The 22,447-nt window shown below is 44.8% G+C and overlaps 1 protein-coding gene across 1 annotated transcript in view; it reads left to right on the top strand.

Moving 5' to 3' along the window:
• The window catches only part of PTPRG (protein tyrosine phosphatase, receptor type G), a 350,734-nt gene that overhangs the window by 178,739 nt on the left and 149,548 nt on the right, over positions 1-22,447 (top strand). Inside the window, exon 5 of the mRNA XM_019536996.1 lies at positions 17,806-17,901. Within this exon, the coding sequence (XP_019392541.1) occupies positions 17,806-17,901 (96 nt within the window). The remainder of the gene's footprint in view (positions 1-17,805; positions 17,902-22,447) is intronic.

Below are 22,447 nucleotides of genomic sequence, written 5' to 3'. Positions count from 1 at the left end.
CAGCCTGCCCTACAGTCACTGGAAAGCCTTGTTTTTAAAGGCACAACCTTTAAAATGCCAACTTTGGGAGAAGTCTGTTGAATCATCTGGTCCATGGTGGTCCTGTTGCTGACATTGCATGCTGGGCCGATCTAGGTTTTTACAAGTCCAAAGCAAGAAAGGCGCCACGCTAGGAAAAAATCTAGGCAAAAATAACCTAAGTAATAAGTTACCATGCAGCTTGCTGTTAGGTGGTTGAAGACCGTAGATTGGATTGTAGCTAACTTTACTGATGGCTCTTCTGGGAGGCTGCATCAACAATCGTGCAGTAAGAATGCTAAAATATTGATCTGCACCTGCGGCAGGCTGGAGTCTTGTATCACCTCCCATGCCCCTGGAGACTGGCATTAACAAAGGCTCCGAAAAATCATTCAAGACTACTTTGCAAACAGCTAAAATTGCTTGCTGTTCTAGAAAGGAGCCTTGGTAATCTGGCAGTCTGTTATTGTTGTATATCATGCATCTGAGAGAGACATAAACATTGCTTTTGTGAGAATCCTGCTATTGTCTCCCCAAGCTATTTGTGCATGTGGTTGGCTTGCGCTTACTCTGAATCATTCACATAAGCCACTATTTCGGGTGGGATGTAGCAAAACTCTGATCCTGTTCAGGGGTTTATCAACAGGGGGGAGGCTCCTGTCTATGCTGGATTTAGTAAAAGGCATGACATGATTCCTGCAGAGGAAAACTCATCCTTATTTATGCCTTGCTGCTGTTAACATGGAAATGAGTAACACAGTAGTGTGTATTAACTTAGATTTGCATGTGACTGTAATCAGGCTCTGATGTGGCTGGAAAGGAGGGGGAGGATATCACCTTGGCTAAGCCTGTTACGATTATGCCGTATGCTGTGCATTCAGGCACCTGTGAATCATCCTCCCGAAAAACAAACGCAACCCTGCAACCGTTGCCAGTTACGACAGAAGAAATCTAAGCTATCCAGTCATCATTACCTCTTTTTAAAGCACAGTTTTGTGATCATGGCAGAAGCCCTGGTGGTATATCACAAGTCAGCTTTATTTAGCTGTCTTGCAGAAGCCCCTGGAAACCCTCATCCCAGGGCTCCATGTTTCAAAGTCCTACATCCCTGGGCACTGCAGTGCCACGACAGACCTCATTCGAACAGTGTCCCCGCATCTCGCACACAGTTTGTGAGCACGAATGTCTTGTGAGGCCTCCTTCACGCACGGTGTTTGTGGGGGATCTGCATGTTCATCCACATTCGTTTTGGGGCAGTACTGGGAGAGTGGCCAATTTCTGTTCCTTGAGCGTGTTTTGAGCCAAAGAAACTATACTAATAAGTCTCAGCTCAGCTGAAGCAAATCCTCCAGAGGGCAAGGTGCAGCACGAAAGCCAAATTCAGGCTCTTGAGGAAGTGAGTGTGCCATGGCTCCTATTGCCTGACACTTGCACTTGCACAAAGACCAAGTGTGTTTGTGAGATGGCTCCTACTTGCCCAGCCACACGCTGCTCATTGAAGTAGTATGTCATCATCTGCGACTTCCTCCCCCGGAGGGAGACACTCTCTGTCCATGTCTGGGATAGTCTCTAACACTACAGAGCATGGAGAAGCAACCAGCGGGTTGTAGTGAGGATTTGGCCCACCAAATACCACCATTTGTGGGTGGAATAGTAATAGGAAATGCATCACACACTGAACCAGATGTGAGGTGTATCAATGTTAAAATGCTCTGTTTTATTGCACTGAAAAAATACGTGCAGTATTTCACCATCCCCATTTCTCCAGCCTTCTTATGTTAAGGCCTCAGTCATTGCTTACAGTCGAATGCGCCTGGATTATATTTTATTTTTTGGTGCCCTGTTTTTCCTAACCCCAAAGAGAACCAAACTTCAGTGGGAAGTGCAGTTGCTCCGTTAATCCAGCCATTTGTTTTACATTGATTCGTTATGCAAAGCAGAATTAAATAAAGGAACATTTTGTTGAATACTGGTAATTGTCAGTGAAGCTACTTGACACTCGGGGCCAGATCTTTCGCTGATATAAACTGGTATTATTCCAGTGAGTTGAATACCTACCTATCCATGCCTCAGCTGTGTTGTTCCTCTTGTCATGCAGATGGCGTGTCAAGTGAACTGAAGTGAAGGTGTATGTGAAACAACATTAGTAGCACTGTGGAGTTCATAACTTCCTAGAGGCCTTGAAAGAGAAGGTCGCCAAGATGCAGAAATGAGAGGCCAAGTGTTTCATTTCCACTCCTTTCGACCAGGCAGTAAAAAAGCAGCCTTCTGCCAGGGTGAAGGAAACGATTGGATCATTTCAGCCACTTGTCTTTGGACGTTGAAATATGCATATCTCTTTCTCCAGGCCGCTCTGCTAGCTGTGAGTAATATGGCAGGCATGTGAAGCTCTAGGAAAGAGAGCACTGGGAGCCAGGCCAACGTTATGTACTTGGAGGCATGCATTTTCCCAGTATTGTGGAGATTCAGGTATCACGTAATCTGCCCCTCCCTCTCCAGCTCCATTTATCATGCTGCACAGTCCCCAGCCAAGGCTTTTATGAGTCAACTTGCTTTGCATAGTTTTTCTGTTTACTGCCCTTTCTCTGGTTTTCTGCTTGATGTTTCCCAGCAGTTTTCTTTGGATTGGAAAAGGGCCTTCCAAGGCGGAAAGAACAGTTGTGGCTGTTGCTTTGCTTTTCCATGAATCGTTTGGCATTTTTGAAGCTTTTACTATGCATGGTCTTCTTGGTTACTTTTGTTGTGTCCTTCCAGCAGTGGAAGCGGTCGCTGGGTGTTTGAGTACCAAACTGGCTCTGAAGAGCCTGGGTCTAGTACTGGAGAGGAAAAGGTGCATACAATTGTCCCATAAACCGAGCGGAGAGGGGCTACCTGCTAGTTTTCTTGGTAGTTCTCTCTGGAGGACTGCTTCAAGAGAAGTCCAATTAGCACGTGGAAAAAAAAAAAAAAGGCCCATTCTTCATCCACAGGAGAGCTAAAACAGAGTGCAAGGTATTTATCATCATCTTTGTTACATTTGTGAGAGATTTAATAGTCCCCAGAATTGTTCATATCTTAAGAGCTATGTGCTATTAAACTGAGGCATTATTTAGCAATTGGTGCTGTCTCAAGAGGGTAATTACTCAAAAGTATCTATTTGAAAATTCATCTACGGCTTGTTGTATACATGTCTGCAGTGCATGAAGTATTTAAACACTAACGGGCTTTGTGATGAAAGTTCCCATATAACAATATTTAACAGTATGATGCATTTCCATTAATAATGTGCACGTTTAGATCCCAGCTCCAGCGTCGTTGAGGGGGCTCATGAGACTCAACACCTATTAATGTCAGCTCCACTGAGCAAAGGGGAATGACTCTGTCTCACAAAATGCAGAAATCACTTGAAAAGTAATTCAGCAAAACTTTCAAGGCTAAAATAATGCCCAAGCTGGCCCTGCTACGGCCCTGGTGAGGCCAGCAGAGCTGCCAATAATCACGGTCGTTTTCCCTGCCAGAAGGATGGACGGATCTTGTTTTAAGGGGGTACAGAGACTCTTTAACACCTGTTTCATTGCACCAGCTGAGCATTAGCCCCTAATTTCCTAGTGCTCCATGAAAAGAAACTTGAGGCATCCCGTACTCGAAACGGCTTCTTGCCAAGCTCCCTTCCTCTGCTCCTGCCAAAGCCACTGGGCTTCCTTGTCCCCTGCAGCGAGGACGATGGTTTCCCACCTCTAGTCCATATGGGCACTTGCGTGGTGCGGAGGAAACGGAGGGTGCGCCTGCCGCTGCCCTCCGCTCGTCTTCGTGCACCGCGACAGCCCTGCTTCTGGGACCGGAGACTCCTGGGGCCACGTGAAGACAGTCGGGGCCCTCAGCAGAGTCCAGGGTAACGAAGCTCCAGCTCAGACTGCTCTATAAAATGAAGACGGCACGAATCGGAGACAGGCTCAATTAATCCAAACAAAACAGTCTGTTGAGACCGCCCAAGGATTGTGTTGAGAGCACGTCTGGTAAACAGGAGGAGAAAGGAACCAAGAGGATAATGAATGAACCAAACGTGGCCTGTGAAAAATGAGGTTGCTCTGCCCAGCTTTGAATCCCCTGTGACGCTGCTGGACCGCCACCATCCTGATCTTGAAAGGCATCCTGAGCAGTCCAGCCCCAAGGGAAGGGATCTCATGACATCCGCGCTCCCGCTGGATTCGGCCAACCTGCAGAGCACGCGGATGAATTCCTGCTGCCAAACTTTTTCTTCCCCCCCGCATCTTATTTCTTCTCTCTCCTATCTCTTTTTGCCTTCTGCTTCATAACAGCCTGGCTTAGCCAGCCAAGACGGACTCGTTCTCAACACTGCTTTGAGCCTGTGACCAGTGAGGCAGGTAAAAACCAGCCCTCGACAGCCTGGTGCATGTTGGCTGGGTCTCGGAGCGGCTGATAAGAGCCTGGGCCATGCCTGCGGTATCCAACAGCAGCGTTTCGAGTGGGAGCCAGCCCCAGAGATGGAAGTGGCCTTATCTCTCTGTGCTGGTCCTTTCCCCCGTTCGATGTGCGCGTCTTGTGTTGTCTCCAAGGAAGCGAGATCAGACGCCAGCAATAACAGCAACAACGCAAGCCGCAGACCATCTCAAGTGCCCGGAAAGGGCAGTTATTACCATCTTTAATGCCATCACAAAGACTGTTGAACACAAGACTTTGGCATAAAATCCTCCTACGCCTAAAGAGAGAAGGGGAATAAGGGACATTGAGAAAAGGAAAGCTTTATTTAATGCTCCACATTAATACTCCATATACTCTTAATGCAAAGTTTTAAATACTGTAGTGCTCCGTGGGTGTAGCTGGCAGGTCTCTGCGCTCCACCCCGAGCACTGGGCTGAACTAGTTCATGTTGGACCCTGGCAGGGTCGTGTGGACACGCCTGGCTTTGGCGGCACTTTTGCTCCACTGATTTAACGTAACGGGTGCCAATACGTGCACTTATCCCTTCCTGCTTCATGCAGGGTCCTTTCTTGGGTTAGAGCTGGCGGGCATTCATGAGACAGCATGGCATGAATTTAATGCACTGGGCAGGTCTGTAGTGCCGGTGCCTTAAACCAGCCATGCAGTCTTCTCTAACGAGAGCACCGTCCTTAGTTGTCTAACGCCAGTCACCACTGGAGAGTGAGTATGGTCGAGAGAGATGTGGCTGTTGTACCCTGTAGCTCTTGCCCCTCACAGGTGGTGCTGCTCCCAGAGGGTTCATTTTGGAGTTGAAAGGTGGGGCCTGGCCTAATTTAAGGGAAAAAATAAGTATTGGGTTATGACACCGACATTCAAACTTAGTCCTGTTCTCCATATTTTGCCTTTCTTAGGAGAGCGTCTAGGTGAAACACCTGCCCGTCTCTGAAACAGCACTCCGTTTCCACAAAAATCAAGGTGGTTTACCTTTTAAGACTGGGTTGGCCAAACTACAGGAAAGGACAGGTGTGCACTATTGGGGGGATGAATTCTGATCTATGGTCTGTGATTAAATCACTATTTCCAACACCCCTCAATATGTGCTCTACAAATCTTTCTTTTAAATAACCCAGGTAGGCTTAGTCTCCTTAATCATATGCAAGTGCAGTCTGCCTGCTAATTTGCATGCCTTAATTTAAAGTGACAATAGGAGTCAAGCTCAAAATTAAGGCCAAGCCTTCATCTTTCATCCTGCTTGTAGAGGCTGAAGTGGCTTGAGAACAGTTTATGCTACTTGCTGTGCAATATGTATGGCAGTACCTTGCCCATAAAAAGAGGATTATAGGCAGTATTTCTGACTTAAACTTACAGTCTCTGAGTTATACCAGAGGAACAACATTTGCCTCAGTTTTTGTGGTATATTAATGTATCTGGTCCTAAATAGAAGTTAATAAATTTTAAAAATCTATAACTTCTATATAAAATATTCTATAAACCACCCTCCAAAGGAGACTTGTGATTTGTAAGGTAATATTTGTACTTTGAACTTCAGCGCCATGCTTTTAATATATTTCAGACTTCGTGATCCAGAGCGTACTTTATATTCTGAAGGCATGCATTTGTTTGCTGTAATCTCAAGAGAAGATAAGCATGACATCTGGTTCGCACCTGTGGTTTTAGGGATAAGAGTGTAGCTGCTTTATGTATTATTCAGGGCGCTCTGTTGAAACTATGTGGAATTTGACTCTGCGGGCCCTTTAGCCCGAGTTTTTATACTTGTGCAAGGTAAACATGAAATATAGCAGCTCCTTCTCAGCAGACATCCTAGGCTGGTTATTCTAAACTGTGCAAGCTGGAAAAATAAAAATTAGTCATGCATGCTGATTACGTGATTATGAGGTTTATATGAAAGACTCGTGCTATGCAGAGATCGCTTGAAGAAAGTACCTAGAGTCACAGGGTTGGGAAGCCTCGGGGGTCTTCTAGTCCAGCACCCTGTACTGATGCAGGAGTTTCTATTCCTAAACCATCCCAGGTAGATGCTGATCTAACCCCTTCTTGAAGTGAAGGACATTGTCCAGCTGCCCTGGACAGCCTGCCTCATGGTCCTGTGGTTCTTACAGTGAGGAAGTTTTTTTTCTGGGATTCAATCTCAAGATGCTTTGCTGCAGTCTAAGCCCTTTGCTTTGTGCCTTGCCCTCTGTGGCAAGGGAGAACAGTGGCTCTCACGACAGCCATTCAGATATTTGAAAATATCCCACCCCCCTCACTTCACCAGCACCACTTAATCTCCTTTTCTCCAAGCCAAACATACCCGGCTTAGCTGAGGCAGGCTGATTCGAGAGCAGGTCAAAGATTAGCAGAGCATGGGTGGCCTCAGCCGTCAGACACGCAGATCAAACGGTATACTCGAAGGGTTATTCTGGTTTGGCATCTCTTAAGTCAGCGAAACCCACAATTTAGCAAAATGACATCAGCTGTGATTCAGTTGGTCTTGAATGTGCAACTATATCTTGGCTTCGGAGAGACCTCGCTAAGTGCCCCTCTCTGCTGTGAAAGATGGAGACAGGGTGATGTTATTCATCCAGGTGCATGACCGAGAGGAGGAGGAGGATGTTTGCAAGGAGCTTGGGAGCTGAGAGTCTGAAAGCTCAGGCCGAATCCTGCCCGCCTGAGTTTGCACCAGGTGAGCCCTGTCTGCCTGCAGTAGGTAGGAGCCCATCCTTGGAGCTCTTGTTCGAAGGAGACGAGCCCACGAGTCCTGCCTTTGTTGGACTCCGTGCCCAGCGATGCGATCGGTTTGGCCTGCAGCACTTCCAGGGGCGGGGACCGGCACGAGCAGGTCGCAGAGGGACTGCCAGTCCAGGGGGACGACACAAGGGAGAGGGGAGCGTGGGGCGGAGGAAGGGAAGGGGAGCGGGATGAGGTGCGCGGAGGGAGGAAAGCAGGTTTCAGGAGGGGAAGCGCTGCCAATCCACAGGAACCCCAGGGATAAAACCTCTCCCCATCAAATTCCTGCCTCTCACCCAAACGCTTTTTATCCCCCTTGATTTGAAGGTGGGTTTTTGGTTTCGTCTCACCTGCCCCCAGCCAGGGACAGCTCTTGGGCAGTTCCCACCCCCAGTAGGGGCCTTTCCAGATAGGATCACTCCCCGCGCAGATGTTATCCTTTCTAGGGGCCCTGCCCAAAAGGCAGCAGATAGACTGCTAGAGCTATTTGAATTGTTCGCTGCAAGCATCCCCCCAGTTTTGTGGCACTGGCTCTGCACCCCGGGGGCAGTCGTGGTGGTTGCTGGTTCTCGCCCAGAACAGAACTTGGCAAGATTTTGGGTGCTCACCTTGCTGGGGTCATTTGACCCCAGCTGACTTCCTTCCCCGTGGACAGGGGTCTGGACCCGATGATCTCGCGAGGTCCTTTCCAGCCCTAATATCTGTGAAATCGGTGAAGATTGTGCTCCTTGGTGGAACTGTGCTGCCTCTACTCATTTCCAGCTGTAGCAGTGGGATTTGGCCTCAGATGGTTTCCTCTCTGCAGGCAGTGATTCAGCCAGTTGCTGCAGTATGCATTTCATTTCTTCTTAGGAGAAAGTCTCATGCAGCTTAAGTTAAAGGCCAAGTGCATGCTGTAGTGCTTTTCAGAGCTGGGAAGGGAACATTCCCTGTTGGAAATCAGGCACAGGCTTAAGTGCTGTAATGACCCGGGTCCTATAAAATGAAATGTAAACCAAGTAGTTGGTTGGATAGCGCTGTTTTGTCCAACAAAAGTTGATGAAATCAACAGGGGTCTTGCCCTGCAGGAACAGCAGGGCTTGGGCCAGGCCTTAGAAAAATGGAGAGTGGTAAAAAAAAAGATGCTATTTTGTTGAAATTCCCAAATGTTAAGGACCTGAGCAGAGTAATGAGAGTGCTTAGATGGAAGTTGGATGCAGCTCCCTGACAATTTTTGGAGAAAGGTGCAAGTGTGCGATGGCAGGGGGGCAGGAGTCAGATTTGTGCTTTATTTCACGTATCTGGAAGGATAGTGTTGACAATTTTCAGCTGATCACTACAGAGAGTGTGTTTGCAAATGGATTTGCAGATGTGATGATGGGCAGGTGCTAACATCACTCAAGAAAATTGTGCAACTTCCAGAAGCTTTACATTTTTACTCAGTGTCAGTATTTACTGAAATTGTTTTGCGACTCAGGATGCTTTTCATACAAGTGTTAGAGCGTAAATTCTTTTGATGGGTTAACAGTGATTTGGAGAGCAGATGACACTTGAGTCAGGGATCGAGCAGGAAGACAAAATACCTTTTCTAACGCTTGAACGAGTACAAAATTTGAGGATCCAGCGAAACACGGAGCGTATCGTTGCATGGCAGTGTTGTGACATGCCTGGCAATGACATCCTCATCCAAAAAGAGAAAACCCGTGTCATTCCCTGAGTGGCCACCATCGAAGTGCTGCTGAAAACCACATTTTCCCCATTTACGAAATTCTGCCCTCCCTCAGCCAGGTAATATGTTATGTCGGATGGGGCAGCGATGGAAGCTACGACAAAGCCAGCTACCGAATTCTTCTCTTGGCCAAGGTGGTGCAAATCTGGACTCTTTCAACAGAAGTCATGGGAGTTGCTCTGAATTTATTGCAGTGTAACTGGGCCCAGAATCTGTCCAAACAGATCCACCATCGCAATTCATTTAGGATTCAGATATGCATAAACCTTCTGGTCCTGCAGCCTAGTAACTACAAAACATGCTTTTAAAGTGAGATCGCCATCCAACACAGAGGCAAACCATTGCAGTCTCTCTAGGAAGCTGGCTTCCTGCTTTTCTCCGCCTCTGAATTAGTGCCTTGCACAAAAGTTTAAAAACTTCTTAGGCTGAGATTTAGAAGCCGACTGCATGGAGTGTGTGCGTATGGGACGGGAAGACGGGAGCACGGGAGGGAATCGGAAACGGGCGTTCAGAGCAGTTGCATTCAAGACTTTCCAACAAGACTAGTGCTTCTGGGGTCACGGTTCAACCTGAGACATCTTCGAAGGAGCCTGTTTTTTGAAGCACCCGGAGTATCCACTCCTAGAAAATCAGCCTGCAACCCTGTGAGGTGTCCGGAGTTGAGCACTCGGTTACATTAGCCATGAAAACTCTTGTTTTTGCATCGTGTGAGGAAGACTGCGGAGGCACTGGAAAGTGAATCCAGATGTCCAGAACTGTAGTTCAGTACCTTAACTGCCAGTCTGGGCAGCCTTCCTCTCCCCAGGCATCTGGGGAAATGCCAGAAATGCATGCGGAGAATTGCATTATATTTAACACCGTTGCATGCTTCGTCAGAGGATTGCTGCCTTTTGGATTACCACGCTGTCTAGGGCGGAGGTGGTTTTTCAGCGGAAAATGGGAGAGCGTAGCACTGTGATGGGGGCACTCAAGGTGAGTCATTCTTGGGGGCTGGCTCTGCTGCTATCACCCAGACAATTTGCAGTTCAGCAAATACGAATAATCTCGTAACAGAATTGCCTGAAGGAGTGCACTTCCCCTCCGAGATACGAGTGGCCTTGTCAGCGCAGTTGAATTCAAGTGAAAACCTGTCCCATCTGTTGCCTGCATCAGGCTGAAAAGATGCAGCAAAACTATAAATATTGTCAGCTTTTTGAAAGCATGTTTCAGAGCTAATCAGTGAAGTTTGAGGGACCACGCTCATAGCCCTAAAAGACCCTCCCAATAAACCATGCAGGACGCTGTGAATATTGCATTGCAACAAGAATAAACTATGCTGTGCCATGATCTCTTGGAGGACTTCTAAGACTCGTGCATCCAGTAAATATTGTATTCAGTTGTATTAAGCCTTCATTCCAGGAAGATTGCTACTTTATGGATTTTTATCTTTTATATTTAAAGGTATAGGTCTTGTATCTGGAGGATCTTTTTGCGGTGCCTGTCAAGATCCTTCAGCTGTCTTTGTTCTAGTAAAGCTTACGCAGCTTCTTGATGTTGAGGAAGGTAAACGTGTTTTTTTTTTTTAAAGGGGAGCCTAAATACAGCAACAGTTGGTTGGTGTTTTGGTTTTCAGCCAGTTCCTAAATGACCTGTTTCAGTTTTCACCCTGGATAGCAAATAAGCACAGAATCTGCATTTCCCACTTCCAGTTTTTCCAAGTCAGAGGCTTTTGTCCATCGTTAAAATGTTATCCCTATGAGTGTCTATTCCCATTAGCTTTCCGTCATCCTCTGGGTTCAGATTCTGGTCTTTAATATAGTGAAGGGATGATATTTCAGCCAGCAATTGATATAACAGTAGGCAGAGTTCAAACTAACAGCCTCATCCAAAAAAAACGTATTTCTTGCATTAGGCTTTGCATTCAACCCTAAGTGCACATGGAGGCAATTGCTGTGACTATTTGTGGGCCAGATGCTGTGATGTGAGTGGTGCCTTAGGTCTGAGCTGTAATGTGAGGTTGGTCCCACGGATGTAATGAGGACCCCATGTTCTGTCTGAGGTTCTCATATATGACATTGCCCATTATCATGGCATGGGGTCAAAATACCAGTGCTGGGAAGTACGACTGCCATATTTGACAGATGGAGCGCCAAGGCCCAGTTGCATGAGTTCGTCCACCATCAATCTTCCCACTGAAATGAATCTCGCCCTAAGGGACTTTTTCCAAGTCAAACTAGAATTGGGGGGCAGCGCAGGCACTTGAACCCAGATCTGTCAAGTCCTAGACTTTGGTCCTGTCACGAGACTATCCTTCCACAACAGTTAGCACTGCCAGAGCTGCACAGTCCAAAATCATGAATTTTAGGAACACGATTAATAGTGGGTTTTTTTAATCCCCTGTTGGTTCCACTTCACTTTCCACCTTCAATTCATCCTGCACAGGCTAAAGACTTCAACTTTTTAAATGAATCCTGGAGATTGCAGATGATCATATGACTCCAGGAGCAGGGCCTTTATGGGGACAAAGCTTGTCAGGATACCAGCAGTGAAGGGGTGAATTAGCAACATGGAGTACTGCAGTCTTACGCCCTTCTCTAAATAGCTTTCCCTGTTATAATAGCAACTCTTCTCTCTCTCTCTGGCATGTCATTGGCATAATTTTATCACCCTTGCTCAGACCCAAATCGCACCCTTCCCGCTCCTGTGACTCCAAAGAGACCGTGACAAATGGAAGTCTAAGGTGGTAATGGGACATGTCCCGATGTACAGGAAATAAATACCCTGAGATGAGCGTCATTTAACCTTTTTTCCTGCATAAGGGGATTATTTGGGAAAGAAGCATAAGGAAACCCAAGTTTCACATGGCCCGTGTTTACTATGCTTTTTGTTTTGTTTCCGCAGACACTTTATTAGCGTTTCCTACAATTGGAATAAAAATAATAAGTCAAGCATAAAGCAGTGCTTGTAAAGGGGGAGACGAGCAAAAAAGTGAAGCACTGACTGGTGAGGTAATAGCCACAACACTATAATTCAGGGCTGTTGTGTGTTTTGAAATAGAAGACTTATTGCTGATTTCTTGTTGGTTTTGAATGATTTATAGCGTTTTACTCGTGGCAGAGTGTTGCAATCTATGTTGTCATGGAAATTCTATTGAATTTATAGTTCCATTTATCCAAAACGATTTTCCAGACTTCATTTCATGGTGAATCATATGGCTGTTACTTGGAGTACAAAGCAATTTCAAAAAAGTTTCATGTTATAGAAAGCATAAACACTGAGCCCGTTATTTTTGCATTATGGAAATACAAATGAATGTCATATGCAGCTGTTTAGCGGCCAATTTGCACATATCCTATAGCATGTGGCATGAGAGCAGGATTGCCTTGCATGGGGAGGGGATCTAGACCTAAAGAATATTAGTATCTGTAGAAATGGAGAGGAAGATCATATCTGGCCTGCCAGAGCCCTGTTCTTCTGCAATTCAGGACTTAACCCTCGAGTTACTGAGTTGCCTGGCACTCATCCAGCAGAGCATTTAAGCCTATGAGTAATCCTATTGATTTGGCTTTGACTCCTTTGTTTTTACTCTGACTTTAATGGGACTGCTCACATTTTTAAGTGCTTTCTGGACTGGGGTCAGAATACTCAGCACCTTACAAGTGCGGGGGGCAGAAGGGGTCATTAAAATTATTTCATCTCAGTTATTGCATAGCAAGGGCATCTTTCTTGCATTATCTGTGGATAACGATGGTGATCATCAAGGATTGTGTTGACTATTAAAAAATAAGGAAAACTAGTAGCGTTGGTCATGGTCCCGAGATGCGCACGTGTCTGAAGTGAAGTACCACATGACCCCATTTGTGGGATCTTTGTTCTTCCTTTCTGCTTTCATTCACTGCAGTTGGCAGCCTTGTATCATGTTTATCATCAGATTGCAAAGGCTTCAGGCCAGGGACCTTATCTGCCTCTTTGTTTTGTAATTTGCTTAGCACAATTTTAGACTCTGCAAAACGCTAGAGTGATAGTGTTAGAGAGACAGCCTTTCGTCTATGAAAATAAAGTGAAAAATGTTGCTGGGTTTTTAGAATCACCAGGCCTCCGTCCATTCCCATGCAACTGTTTCCTGGGGGGAAAAAAGAGTTTTATTGCATCAAATTCTCCCCCCAGCACCAACCAGATGTAGAATATGCAACATCAGCGGTTTTACATGCACTCAGAAAAGAAATAAGACTAGGGACCAATTTTTTTATTACAGTAAAGTAAAACAATTCCACCAACTGCTGTCGAATGATAGGGCAGTGTTTCTCAATGCAAAGGTTGTGTAGGTGGGACTTTTTAATTGCAATTTTTAATTTTTAATGTCCTTTAAAATTTCCATCAGTGATTAATATAATACTAAAATGCATGCAGACGTAAAAGTACACTTCTTGGAAGAAGTGAGGTTTTGTTTTTCCCATGGTGGGACCAGGGTTTTTTGACAAAATGGTTGGTGGAAAAGGTTGAGAACCGCCATTATAGGGGACCTCCCCAGCACGATTTGGGATTAGAGTATCCTAGATCATTTAAATGTTTAATCAAATGGATCACATCAGCCCATTCCTAAAAATATGCATGCCTATTTAAAACCGGCTAAATGAACTGTGTTACAGACTTTCAATAACCAAGAATCATCATCATCGTCTATGATTCATAATCATAGCAAACAATTTGTTTTTTATGGAAGGTGTTTCAAATCCAGATGTAAAAGCAGTGGAGAATAATTTCTCCTTACAGTTCAAGCAGCAAAAGGTAATAATTAAGGATTAGTATGTTCAGTGATTAACTTCCCTGTATCAAAGCGTTCAGGAGTTTTGTTTCAGCACTGTGCAGACCTGCTGTCTACCTGCTAGCTGAATGTGTTCAGTTCTTCTAAAAATACTCTGGGTTTTCAAAGCAGTACACAATAAACCCATATAACCCTGTACCTTGCTGCGTGGCTGGTTGATTAATCAGAATATTGGCTGGCCTGCAACATTTTTTTAAGGTGCTTTATAGTTCCTGGTAGTCAGGGAGTGCGTGGGGAAGGGAAGGAGCGGGAGGCTAATCCCAGTGATCTTTTCCTGTCCACACACCAGAGTTCCTGCTATCACTGAATATTTTTGTATTCTGCATCTGTGACACCACAATGACTCCTTCATTTTTTAATCTAAAGAGAAAGCTGTTGAGAGAGGTTGCTCAGGGGTGAGAGCGGCTCAGTTTGAAAAGCCTCAGTTATTCCGTTTTTCAATGCTTGGCATCTGGCTGCGCAGAGCATCCTTGCTTGGCTTCCAGTGTTTCGCCAGCACTTTAAACTCCCTCAAATCTTTTGGGCTCCATTTTAATCTTCATCTTTGCTTCTCTTTCCTATCTACTGCATTAATTTAGCTGAGAACCTGTACAGTGCATTAGGTCTCCTGGCGTGTTAGCAAATTACCACAGCATCCCGGGCTGCAACAATGGGGATGTCTCTCCGATAGCTCTTCAGGAGGACAGATTGCAGGCATCGCAGCCAAAAAGAAATCAGAGATGTGTTTTTTGCTGTGTTCTGGTTAGAGGCTGAGGGTACAAGTCAACTGCATGCAGCAGGCCCTGTTTTGAGGCTCAAGCAGGTGGATGTCAATCCAAGGGAAGTTTGTCATCAACAGCAGTCTGAATGGGCTTGGGCAGGGGCATGGGACCAATGGTCTTGGAGCGTCCAGGCAAATAGCTTCAGATTATGGGGTTTACACATGTTAGTGTCAAGAGGTTCATCATTCAGAATACCACGTGCCTGTGGTAGTGTGCATGTGTGTAGTGAGTGTGTATTTTCCATTTTTGGAAAACAGAACAAACATCGTTGTGAAGTTGCACCCCAAAACCTATGTCAGGATGACTTATTTGAGCACTCAAAAGTCAAGAAATGTCCCAAAGTTGCATTTGCAATTTTATCATTTACTACTTTGAGCCATTCCTCAAATATTACAGTTCTAACAGGATACACTTTTTCTACAGCTTTAAACACCCTTTTGCAGTATTTCGTAGTACAGCTGTGTGTATGCTAGAGTCCATGAAGCTCATTTGTATGCAAAGTACTCAGCACGTTGTATATATTAATTATATCATAAGGAGTAATAATGAAAATTTGCTGGCATGTTTAGGCCACCTAATTATGCAGTGAAGTTAGCTTTATGTTTTAACTGTCTCACCCCTGATTTGCAGCTAACGAAGGCTGTGCTACTGGAAGAAAATATATTAAAATGTACGTGGCTTGCTCCTTATGATAATGAAGAGTGCGTTAAATATAAAAGAATAAAAAGATGCAACTGAGGTGTATTGTGAACTACAGAAAAAATGTCTGATATTGTGTTATGGGATGAAATAGTATACAATCCCATAATTAAAGGCTGTATCAGACTACAAGTGCAGAAAGGTGCAGGGTCAAGACTTTGTTTGCAAACAGTAGTGTGTGATTTTTTTAGTATGTAACCATGCAACAAGGAAGTGTGTAGGATGGATGGATGTGTAAATTATATAATGGCACTTCTTGGAAGGTTCTTCTTACACATTTCTTCCAGCCATGTTACCGTATACAGATGCTAGTGTGTGACAGATGAAGATAATTTTTCATTCAAGACATTTCCCCTTGATTTGACTGATGCAACTAGGAAAACCGTGTTGTGCAAAAAAAAAAAAGGATTCGGGGAGCTCTCGGAGAACGTTTTAACACACATGGTAATCAGGGCAGAGCGTGGTTCTTGATTAGGCTCTGTAATTGCAGTGCTGAGATGCAGGATCTCAATTAAACCCCTTTTTACCGAAGCCCTTTGTACTGTTATCCAAGAGTGTATAGTAAAAATTAATTTCCTTAAAACACTGTGAGCAAAAATGGTTTAAAATGATGTTGGCATATGTTGAACTCACTGAACGAGACTTTCCTTCATAAATTCTTACGAGGGCTATACATAAAAATATTTTATGTCAGGCATACCTAATTTTTAGGCTGTTTGTTTTAAAGGGATGTAAAATGTAACTTACCATCGTACAGTGAGCTCTTTCCCCTATTAATGAAATCGAACCTCAAGCACTTTGACCTTAAATATAAATGTTTTACATTTCAACATCAAAGAGCGGATGTTCCTCAGTTCATATTTGTTCAAGGCAAAAGCTGTCCAAACCTGTCGGCCTAATATTTGGAGGATGTTGCTGAAGTCCCCCACCTCTGCCATGTGGGAGGGGATTCCAGTGGGTTTTCGTGCTCTTTGTGACCCATCCAACATGCAGTTTTCTTTTGTCCTCCCCTCCCACTCTCAGAAATCGTCTCTACCATGATCCACCATGATCTCCCACCAACCTTTCTTGTTCTTCATATAACAGTGTTTTATTGGGTGTGCAGCTGCTTCTGTAGAGCCAGTGGCTGCTTGCCAAAAGCCAGGCACCAGTAAATGTGTCTTGTAAATTATCCCAGGAAGATCATTTATATATATATATTTTTTCTTTTTGTTTTGTGGAAGCTCGATGTGACTTGGGTGTCAACGAGCCAGTAGAAGCATGTCTTGTTCTGTCCTCATAAATAAACTGACAGGCTGTGATGTAGATGGTGACACGGTCAGGTGGGTGGCAAATTGGCATAGGGGTTGCACCCAGAGAGTGGTGGTGAATGGGTCGGTATCGGCCTGGAAAGACGTGGGCAGTGGAGTCCCGCAAGGCTTGGTCCTTGGACCAATGCTGTTCAACGTCTTCAGCAGTGACTTGGACATGAGCATGGAGAGCACCCTGTCCAAGTTCACAGAGGATACCGAATTATTGGGCACAGCTAACACAGCAGAGGGTAGGGAACAGATCCAGGCAGATCTGGACAGGTTGGAAGAGTGGGCAGAACGAAATAGGGTGCAATTCAACAACACCAAGTGCAAAGTGCTGCACGTGGGGAGAAGGAATCACCAACACACTTACAGGCTGGGAATGCCCTTCCCAGCAGCACAGCAGCAGAAAGGGATCTCGGAGTCATAGTGGACTCAAAGATGAACACGAGTCGTCAATGTGACGAAGCCATCAGTAAAGCTAACCGCACCTTATCATGCATCAGCAGATGCATGGCGAACAGGTCCAGGGGGTGATGCCTCCCCTTTATGCAACACTGGCCAGGCCGCAGCTGGAGTACTGCCTCCAGTTTTGGGCGCCGCACTTCAAGAGCGATGTGGACAACCTCAAGAGGGTCCAGAGGAGGCCAGTCATATGGTCAGAGGCCTGCAGGCAAGGCCCTATGAGGAGAGACTGAGGGACCTGGATCTCTTCAGCCTTGGCAAGAGAAGGTGATCTTGTGATTGCCTACCAATCCCTCCGGGGAGGGCAGCAGGGAACAGGAGATGCTCTATTTGCTAGGGCACCCCTGGAGTAACTAGGAACGATGGCCACAAACGGACGGCGAGCTGATTTAGGGTGGACATTAGGAAGAACTTGTTTATGGTGAGGTTGTCAGAAGTTGGAATGGGCTCCAAGGGGGGGGGGGTGCTCGCTCCCACCCTGGGGGTCTTCAGGGGGAGACTGGACAAGCATTTGGCTGGGATCGTCTGCCCCAGTGCTCTTTCCTGCCCAGGGCAGGGGGTCGGACTCGATGACCTGCTGAGGTCCCTAACAAACCTAACATTTATGAAACTAGAACACAGAACTGTGGGTAAGGTGGCAGAAAGCACCAAGTTTGCCATCTAAACAGACCGGCTGTGCTGTTTATCCATTAGTTTTGTTATTAAAATGCATTGCATTGAATCTGTTTCCTGGTTACTGTTCCAGCAAAGCAGTCAGGCCATTAATCAAGATGCTGGTTAAAGGACTTCTGCTCTGCAATAATGTTTATCTTGGATTGGTAACATTTGATCTAAGTACAGTATTATGTATGTAACTGTATCTGAAACTGGTCTGAAATGACAGTTTGATTTTTTTGTTAATTTTTACAGATGCAGATTTACTTCTACAATCCTGATGACTTTGACAGCTTTGGAGCAGCAATTTTAGAAAACAGGATAATAGGTGCCATGGCTGTGTTTTTCCAAGTAAGTGAAACAAGGGCTAAAGTACTTCAGCCAAAGAGTTTGGCAAGTATTTTTTTTTTAAAATTCATTGAATTGTTTTATGTTTAATGGATGCATCTGTTTTCTTGTTCACACCTGCCTAAGTGAAGGATGCTTCATATTGTCTAATGTGTGATTTAAAATGTAAATAAGTATGTTTAGAAACATAATGAAAATTTTTGCATGAATTATTCTGATTTTATAGCGGCGTGACTGGTGCACAGCTTGGAAACCACATTTATCATGGAAGTTACTTTGCCACTGAAGCGTTTTGCTCAGGTTCTCAGCATATTAACAGACTAATGGAAAAGCGGTTCTGTTTGCCGAAAACTTTAAACCTGGAGATCAGCTTGCAAGAAGGTTAATCAGTAACTTCAGTTAGTTTATTCTGTAGTGGTATCCTCTTCTAAATTGTCATGGTAACAAGTTCTTGAGTGGGCCAGGCTTCCAGCTTGATGAATTTATGCATCCTCTTTAAAAACATATTTTTGAGAAAATGAATGTTCACTTACTTCATTTGTTGTTTCGACACACTTGAACTTCGGTACAGTGCAGAGATGCCTGCTTCTGATTGCTGGCAGGTCCAGTCAAATTGCAGCTGCGTTAAGGTGTGGGCTTTTTTGTCACATTGCATCAGAAAAGAGGTCTTCCTTTTCTGACTAGAGGGTAAATTGAGGAGAGTTTGTTGGAGCAACTTTATACCACCAGGCTGTCACAAGCACAGCGATGGCTAATGATCAGTCTGAAATAACGAAGGGGTTCCTCTTCTGGAAAAAGTGGGAAGCATCGTGAGGCCTCGTGCCACTCCCAGGTCTCAAAGGTACTGCCCATGTTGCAGAATGGGGGTTCTTACTGGGCAGAAAACTGACCTTTTAATTGCTTTTGGGAGTCAAATGAGAGCAGATCACCCTTGATTAGAGAATATCGGTGCACAGACATGTGCGAGTAAACCTCTGCCTTTGGCTTGAAACACTAAATAGGCAGATGTGGCTCACCTGCCCAAATTACATGAGGTTGGTCTTCTCCTTTTCGCTGATTTTTGACCAGCTGCCACAATAAAAATGAATGGGATGTTCCTTGACTGGTGTAAATGCTTACACCGTCACTGACATTAAGCCACATATATAATTCTCATGATTAAATACTAGAGAAGTCCACCGGGCTGCATGTTAAGGTTGAAGTCAATGGAAGTTCAGCTGCCTAGAATGCTCTCCTGGTCGTCAGCAGACAAGGTTCTTTGGGTGAATCTGATTTGTTTTATTAGACCAACTTAAGTAGTTGGAAAAAAACGTTCTTAGCAAGCTTTCGGGCTTAAAAACCCTTCATCAGGCTAAGGAAACATCTGCACTTGGTGTGTGTGCTCTTCCTGGATGGAATGAAGAGTAAAGAAGCCAGAGGCTGGGCTCTGGTCACCAGAAATACAGTGCAGTTTAACACTGTGTGTGTGTGTGTGTGTGTGTCTGTCTGTGTGTGTGTACACTGCACAAAGGATTTTGACCCCACAAGAACAAAGTTCATGGATCAATAATATGGTTGTTACCGTAGTGTGTGCAAACACAGGACATAAATATATGTTACACAAAGCAAACGGATGTCCCACCCCAAAGCATTTCAGATTCTGTCGGTGCCACGTCTTTTTTGAAAACTTTTGCAAGTCTTTAAAAATAGATTGCATTTATTCTTTTGTCAGGTGCCTCAAGCACTAGGAATCCCACTTCACAGGTCTCCAAGGGAGTACCTAAAATAGTGCTGTAATATCATAAAACATCCTGATTTTCAAGTATGTCAGGCTCTGTTGAAGCCAGAATGGAGTGCTGAGGCTCCCTGAGGGAACGTGGGCATCTCTGCTTTTCAGCATTTTTATCCTGCGGGGTGGTGATACAGTGGGGCTCTGCAGTCACAGGAGCTCTAAGCTCCAAGGCCACTCTCCCAGAGATCGAGAGTGAGCTGATTCTTTGGCATTGTGGCCTGGCAGGAGTTTTTTTCATCTCATTTTTCAGCGTTAAGCTATCACACTGTGGAGCAGTCTGACAGCCACCTTCTGAGTCCTTGCACTAATGGGATGGCAGGTCGCCTGTGCAGATTTGCTAAATCTAGTAGAGGAAGGAACTCCAATACCAGGGTCCTCCAGAGCTGAGCCTGAGTTTGCTGCCTGGGTGAGGAGCCATGGTAGGTACCTGTGGGCAGGACCAGGTCAGCGATGCACAGCACTCGTTAGCCAGCGAGCTGCATGACCGCATGCCGCTCCGCAGGTTTGCACGTTAGCGGCTAGATAATGGATGAGAAATGCCGGACGTCTGTATATTCAGTTTGGAGGGAAAAAAAAAAGACTTCAGGTTCCCATTGTGGTCTGACTTAAGATGACAGAGGAAGCATCCAGGAAACTTAAAGCTGCTTCTTTTGGGGATATCAAATAATAATCAAAAAATCATTGCAAACCATCCTGCACACCTGAATGTGGATGTGGTGACTCACCGAATGCTGCTTCTGTTCCAGTGACCTTCTGCTCTGCAGTCTATCCTCTGCCAGAGCGTGCTGCAGTGGGAGCTAGGGCAGCATGACTTGGAAAGACCTATATAGATATCTAGATAGATTTATGAATACAAATATATTAAAAGGCTGTCCTGTGTACTGGATAAACTTTCAGTATTTCTTTTTGGAGGCATTGTGTACATAGCCTTACCACTGCCGACATTTAAAATAACTCTGATAAGTCATCTTTTAAGAATTGTGGTGATTTCTGGAACAGACAGCCCTAGGATATCCCTGCTTGCTTTTCGTTTCATAGCTCTGGTTCTTCAGATAGGAGACTGGCAATTTCCAGTTTTCCAGATCTTTGAGTTTTCCCAAGTGAATACTTGCTGTGCTCTCTCCGCTACTCAGGAGTATAGTTCAAAATTGTGAATGAATGTGGAGAAATAAGGTATTTTAAACACAAAATGGAATTAAATTATATGTATTTTTGTTTCACAAACATATTAATTAACACAAAACTGATTTGATAGGGTTTGCCATTAAACAAATGCTTGACTTATTCCTAATGTTTTAAATGCTGTTGGAAAGGATTTCTGTGTGTACTAGACTGCATTTGTGGTCTGGCAGGTGCTTTGAGCTTGACGAATATTCACAAATGCTACTTTTTCCACTCAGGTTCTCCAAGAAGTGAACATTATGTTGAACTGTATAATTATTGGTGAAACATTAAATAATTAAGAACCCTCTTTTCCTCCTTTTTAATGATTTAACACAGGCGGTATAAAATTTTTTCTTGTTGAATTCATTATGTTTCAAGGGCAGTTACCAAGTAAAGTATATTGGTTCTGAGCTTGACTAAATTGAAGCAATTGTAACTTTGTTGTAATTGGTGCTAATGAAGCCTGTGTGCTTTTTCTCATTACTTTCAGTGTAACCTGTATTGATAAGTCATATTTGTACATGGTGTCAGGACAGTTGAACTGATGAATGAATAAAATTGCAAGGTTTAACAGAATGAAAACTTCTGGCAGGTGCAAACGGCATGCATCTGTGTATGCTAAACATGAGATTTTCTAGTGCGGTTCTACAGGATTTTCATTAAAATTGTATCATGGAGACTCCAACCAAGTTTATTGTCTCTCCAGAGCTCCGTATCTGATTTTCCCAGTTGGTATTAGAGTGATGCCTTTAACGACTGCCAGACCTGCAGTCTCAAACAGGGATCTGCAAGCCAGGATTTTGCGTTTGAGTTAAAACTCACCTCTGTGCAGAAGGTTAGCGAGAGGCCTGCGTGCTGGATGAGTTTGACGTCAGCCTCGGCACAACAGTGCATTTCACCCTTGTTGCTTGGTAAATAATTCTGGTTATAATGCACAAGCCAGGACAGCCTCCAGCTCGCTCTCCCATGAATGAGCGCAAACAGGAATAGCACATTTTGTTCACAAAAACAAGCAGGTTTATCTCCTAGGACTCACGGGCAGCAGATATGTTGAGAGAAAAGAAGAGGTCATCCTCTGTACCCACTCTCCTGACCCTAATCTCAGTTAAAGCGGCATTCCAGAAAAATATTGTAGATGTGATTGAATGAAGCAAGTGACAATATACACGCGACGGCAGATTTGGCTCAGCTGAACCTCCCCGCAGACTGCTGATCTGCAGGTGTCGGTACCAGTGCCAGCTTAGACGGAGCAAAACACAGGCTGCAGCACGGTGCAAAGGATGACAACTCTGCCGCAAGTTGTTCAGTGATGAAGAGATCTCGCACCCTGCCAGGCCAGTTGGACCTTTCTGTGAGGCCACTTGCTCCTGTTTAGTTCAAGATGACGATGGAGGGGATCAGCCTCGGTGGGTGGAGAGAGAGATGGCTTTGGAGCTGGATCTCTTTTCATTTTGATTATTTTAAAGAGCTCTGCCATGGCTCTTATCCCAGAACCAGGTGGGAGAACAACTGGGAGCCCTTGCTCTCAACTGCCAGGGGTCAGGATCAATCCAGCTGGTCCACATTTTTCATTTTAAATAACTTTTTCATTACGAGGGGGTTTTTTTGTTGTTG

This window comes from Crocodylus porosus, unplaced genomic scaffold (assembly GCF_001723895.1).
Source record: "Crocodylus porosus isolate Cpor-Errol unplaced genomic scaffold, CroPor_comp1, whole genome shotgun sequence".
Taxonomy (NCBI): domain Eukaryota; kingdom Metazoa; phylum Chordata; order Crocodylia; family Crocodylidae; genus Crocodylus; species Crocodylus porosus.
The sequence above is the reverse complement of the archived record's forward strand: the minus strand, read 5'-3'. Positions and strand labels throughout refer to the sequence as shown.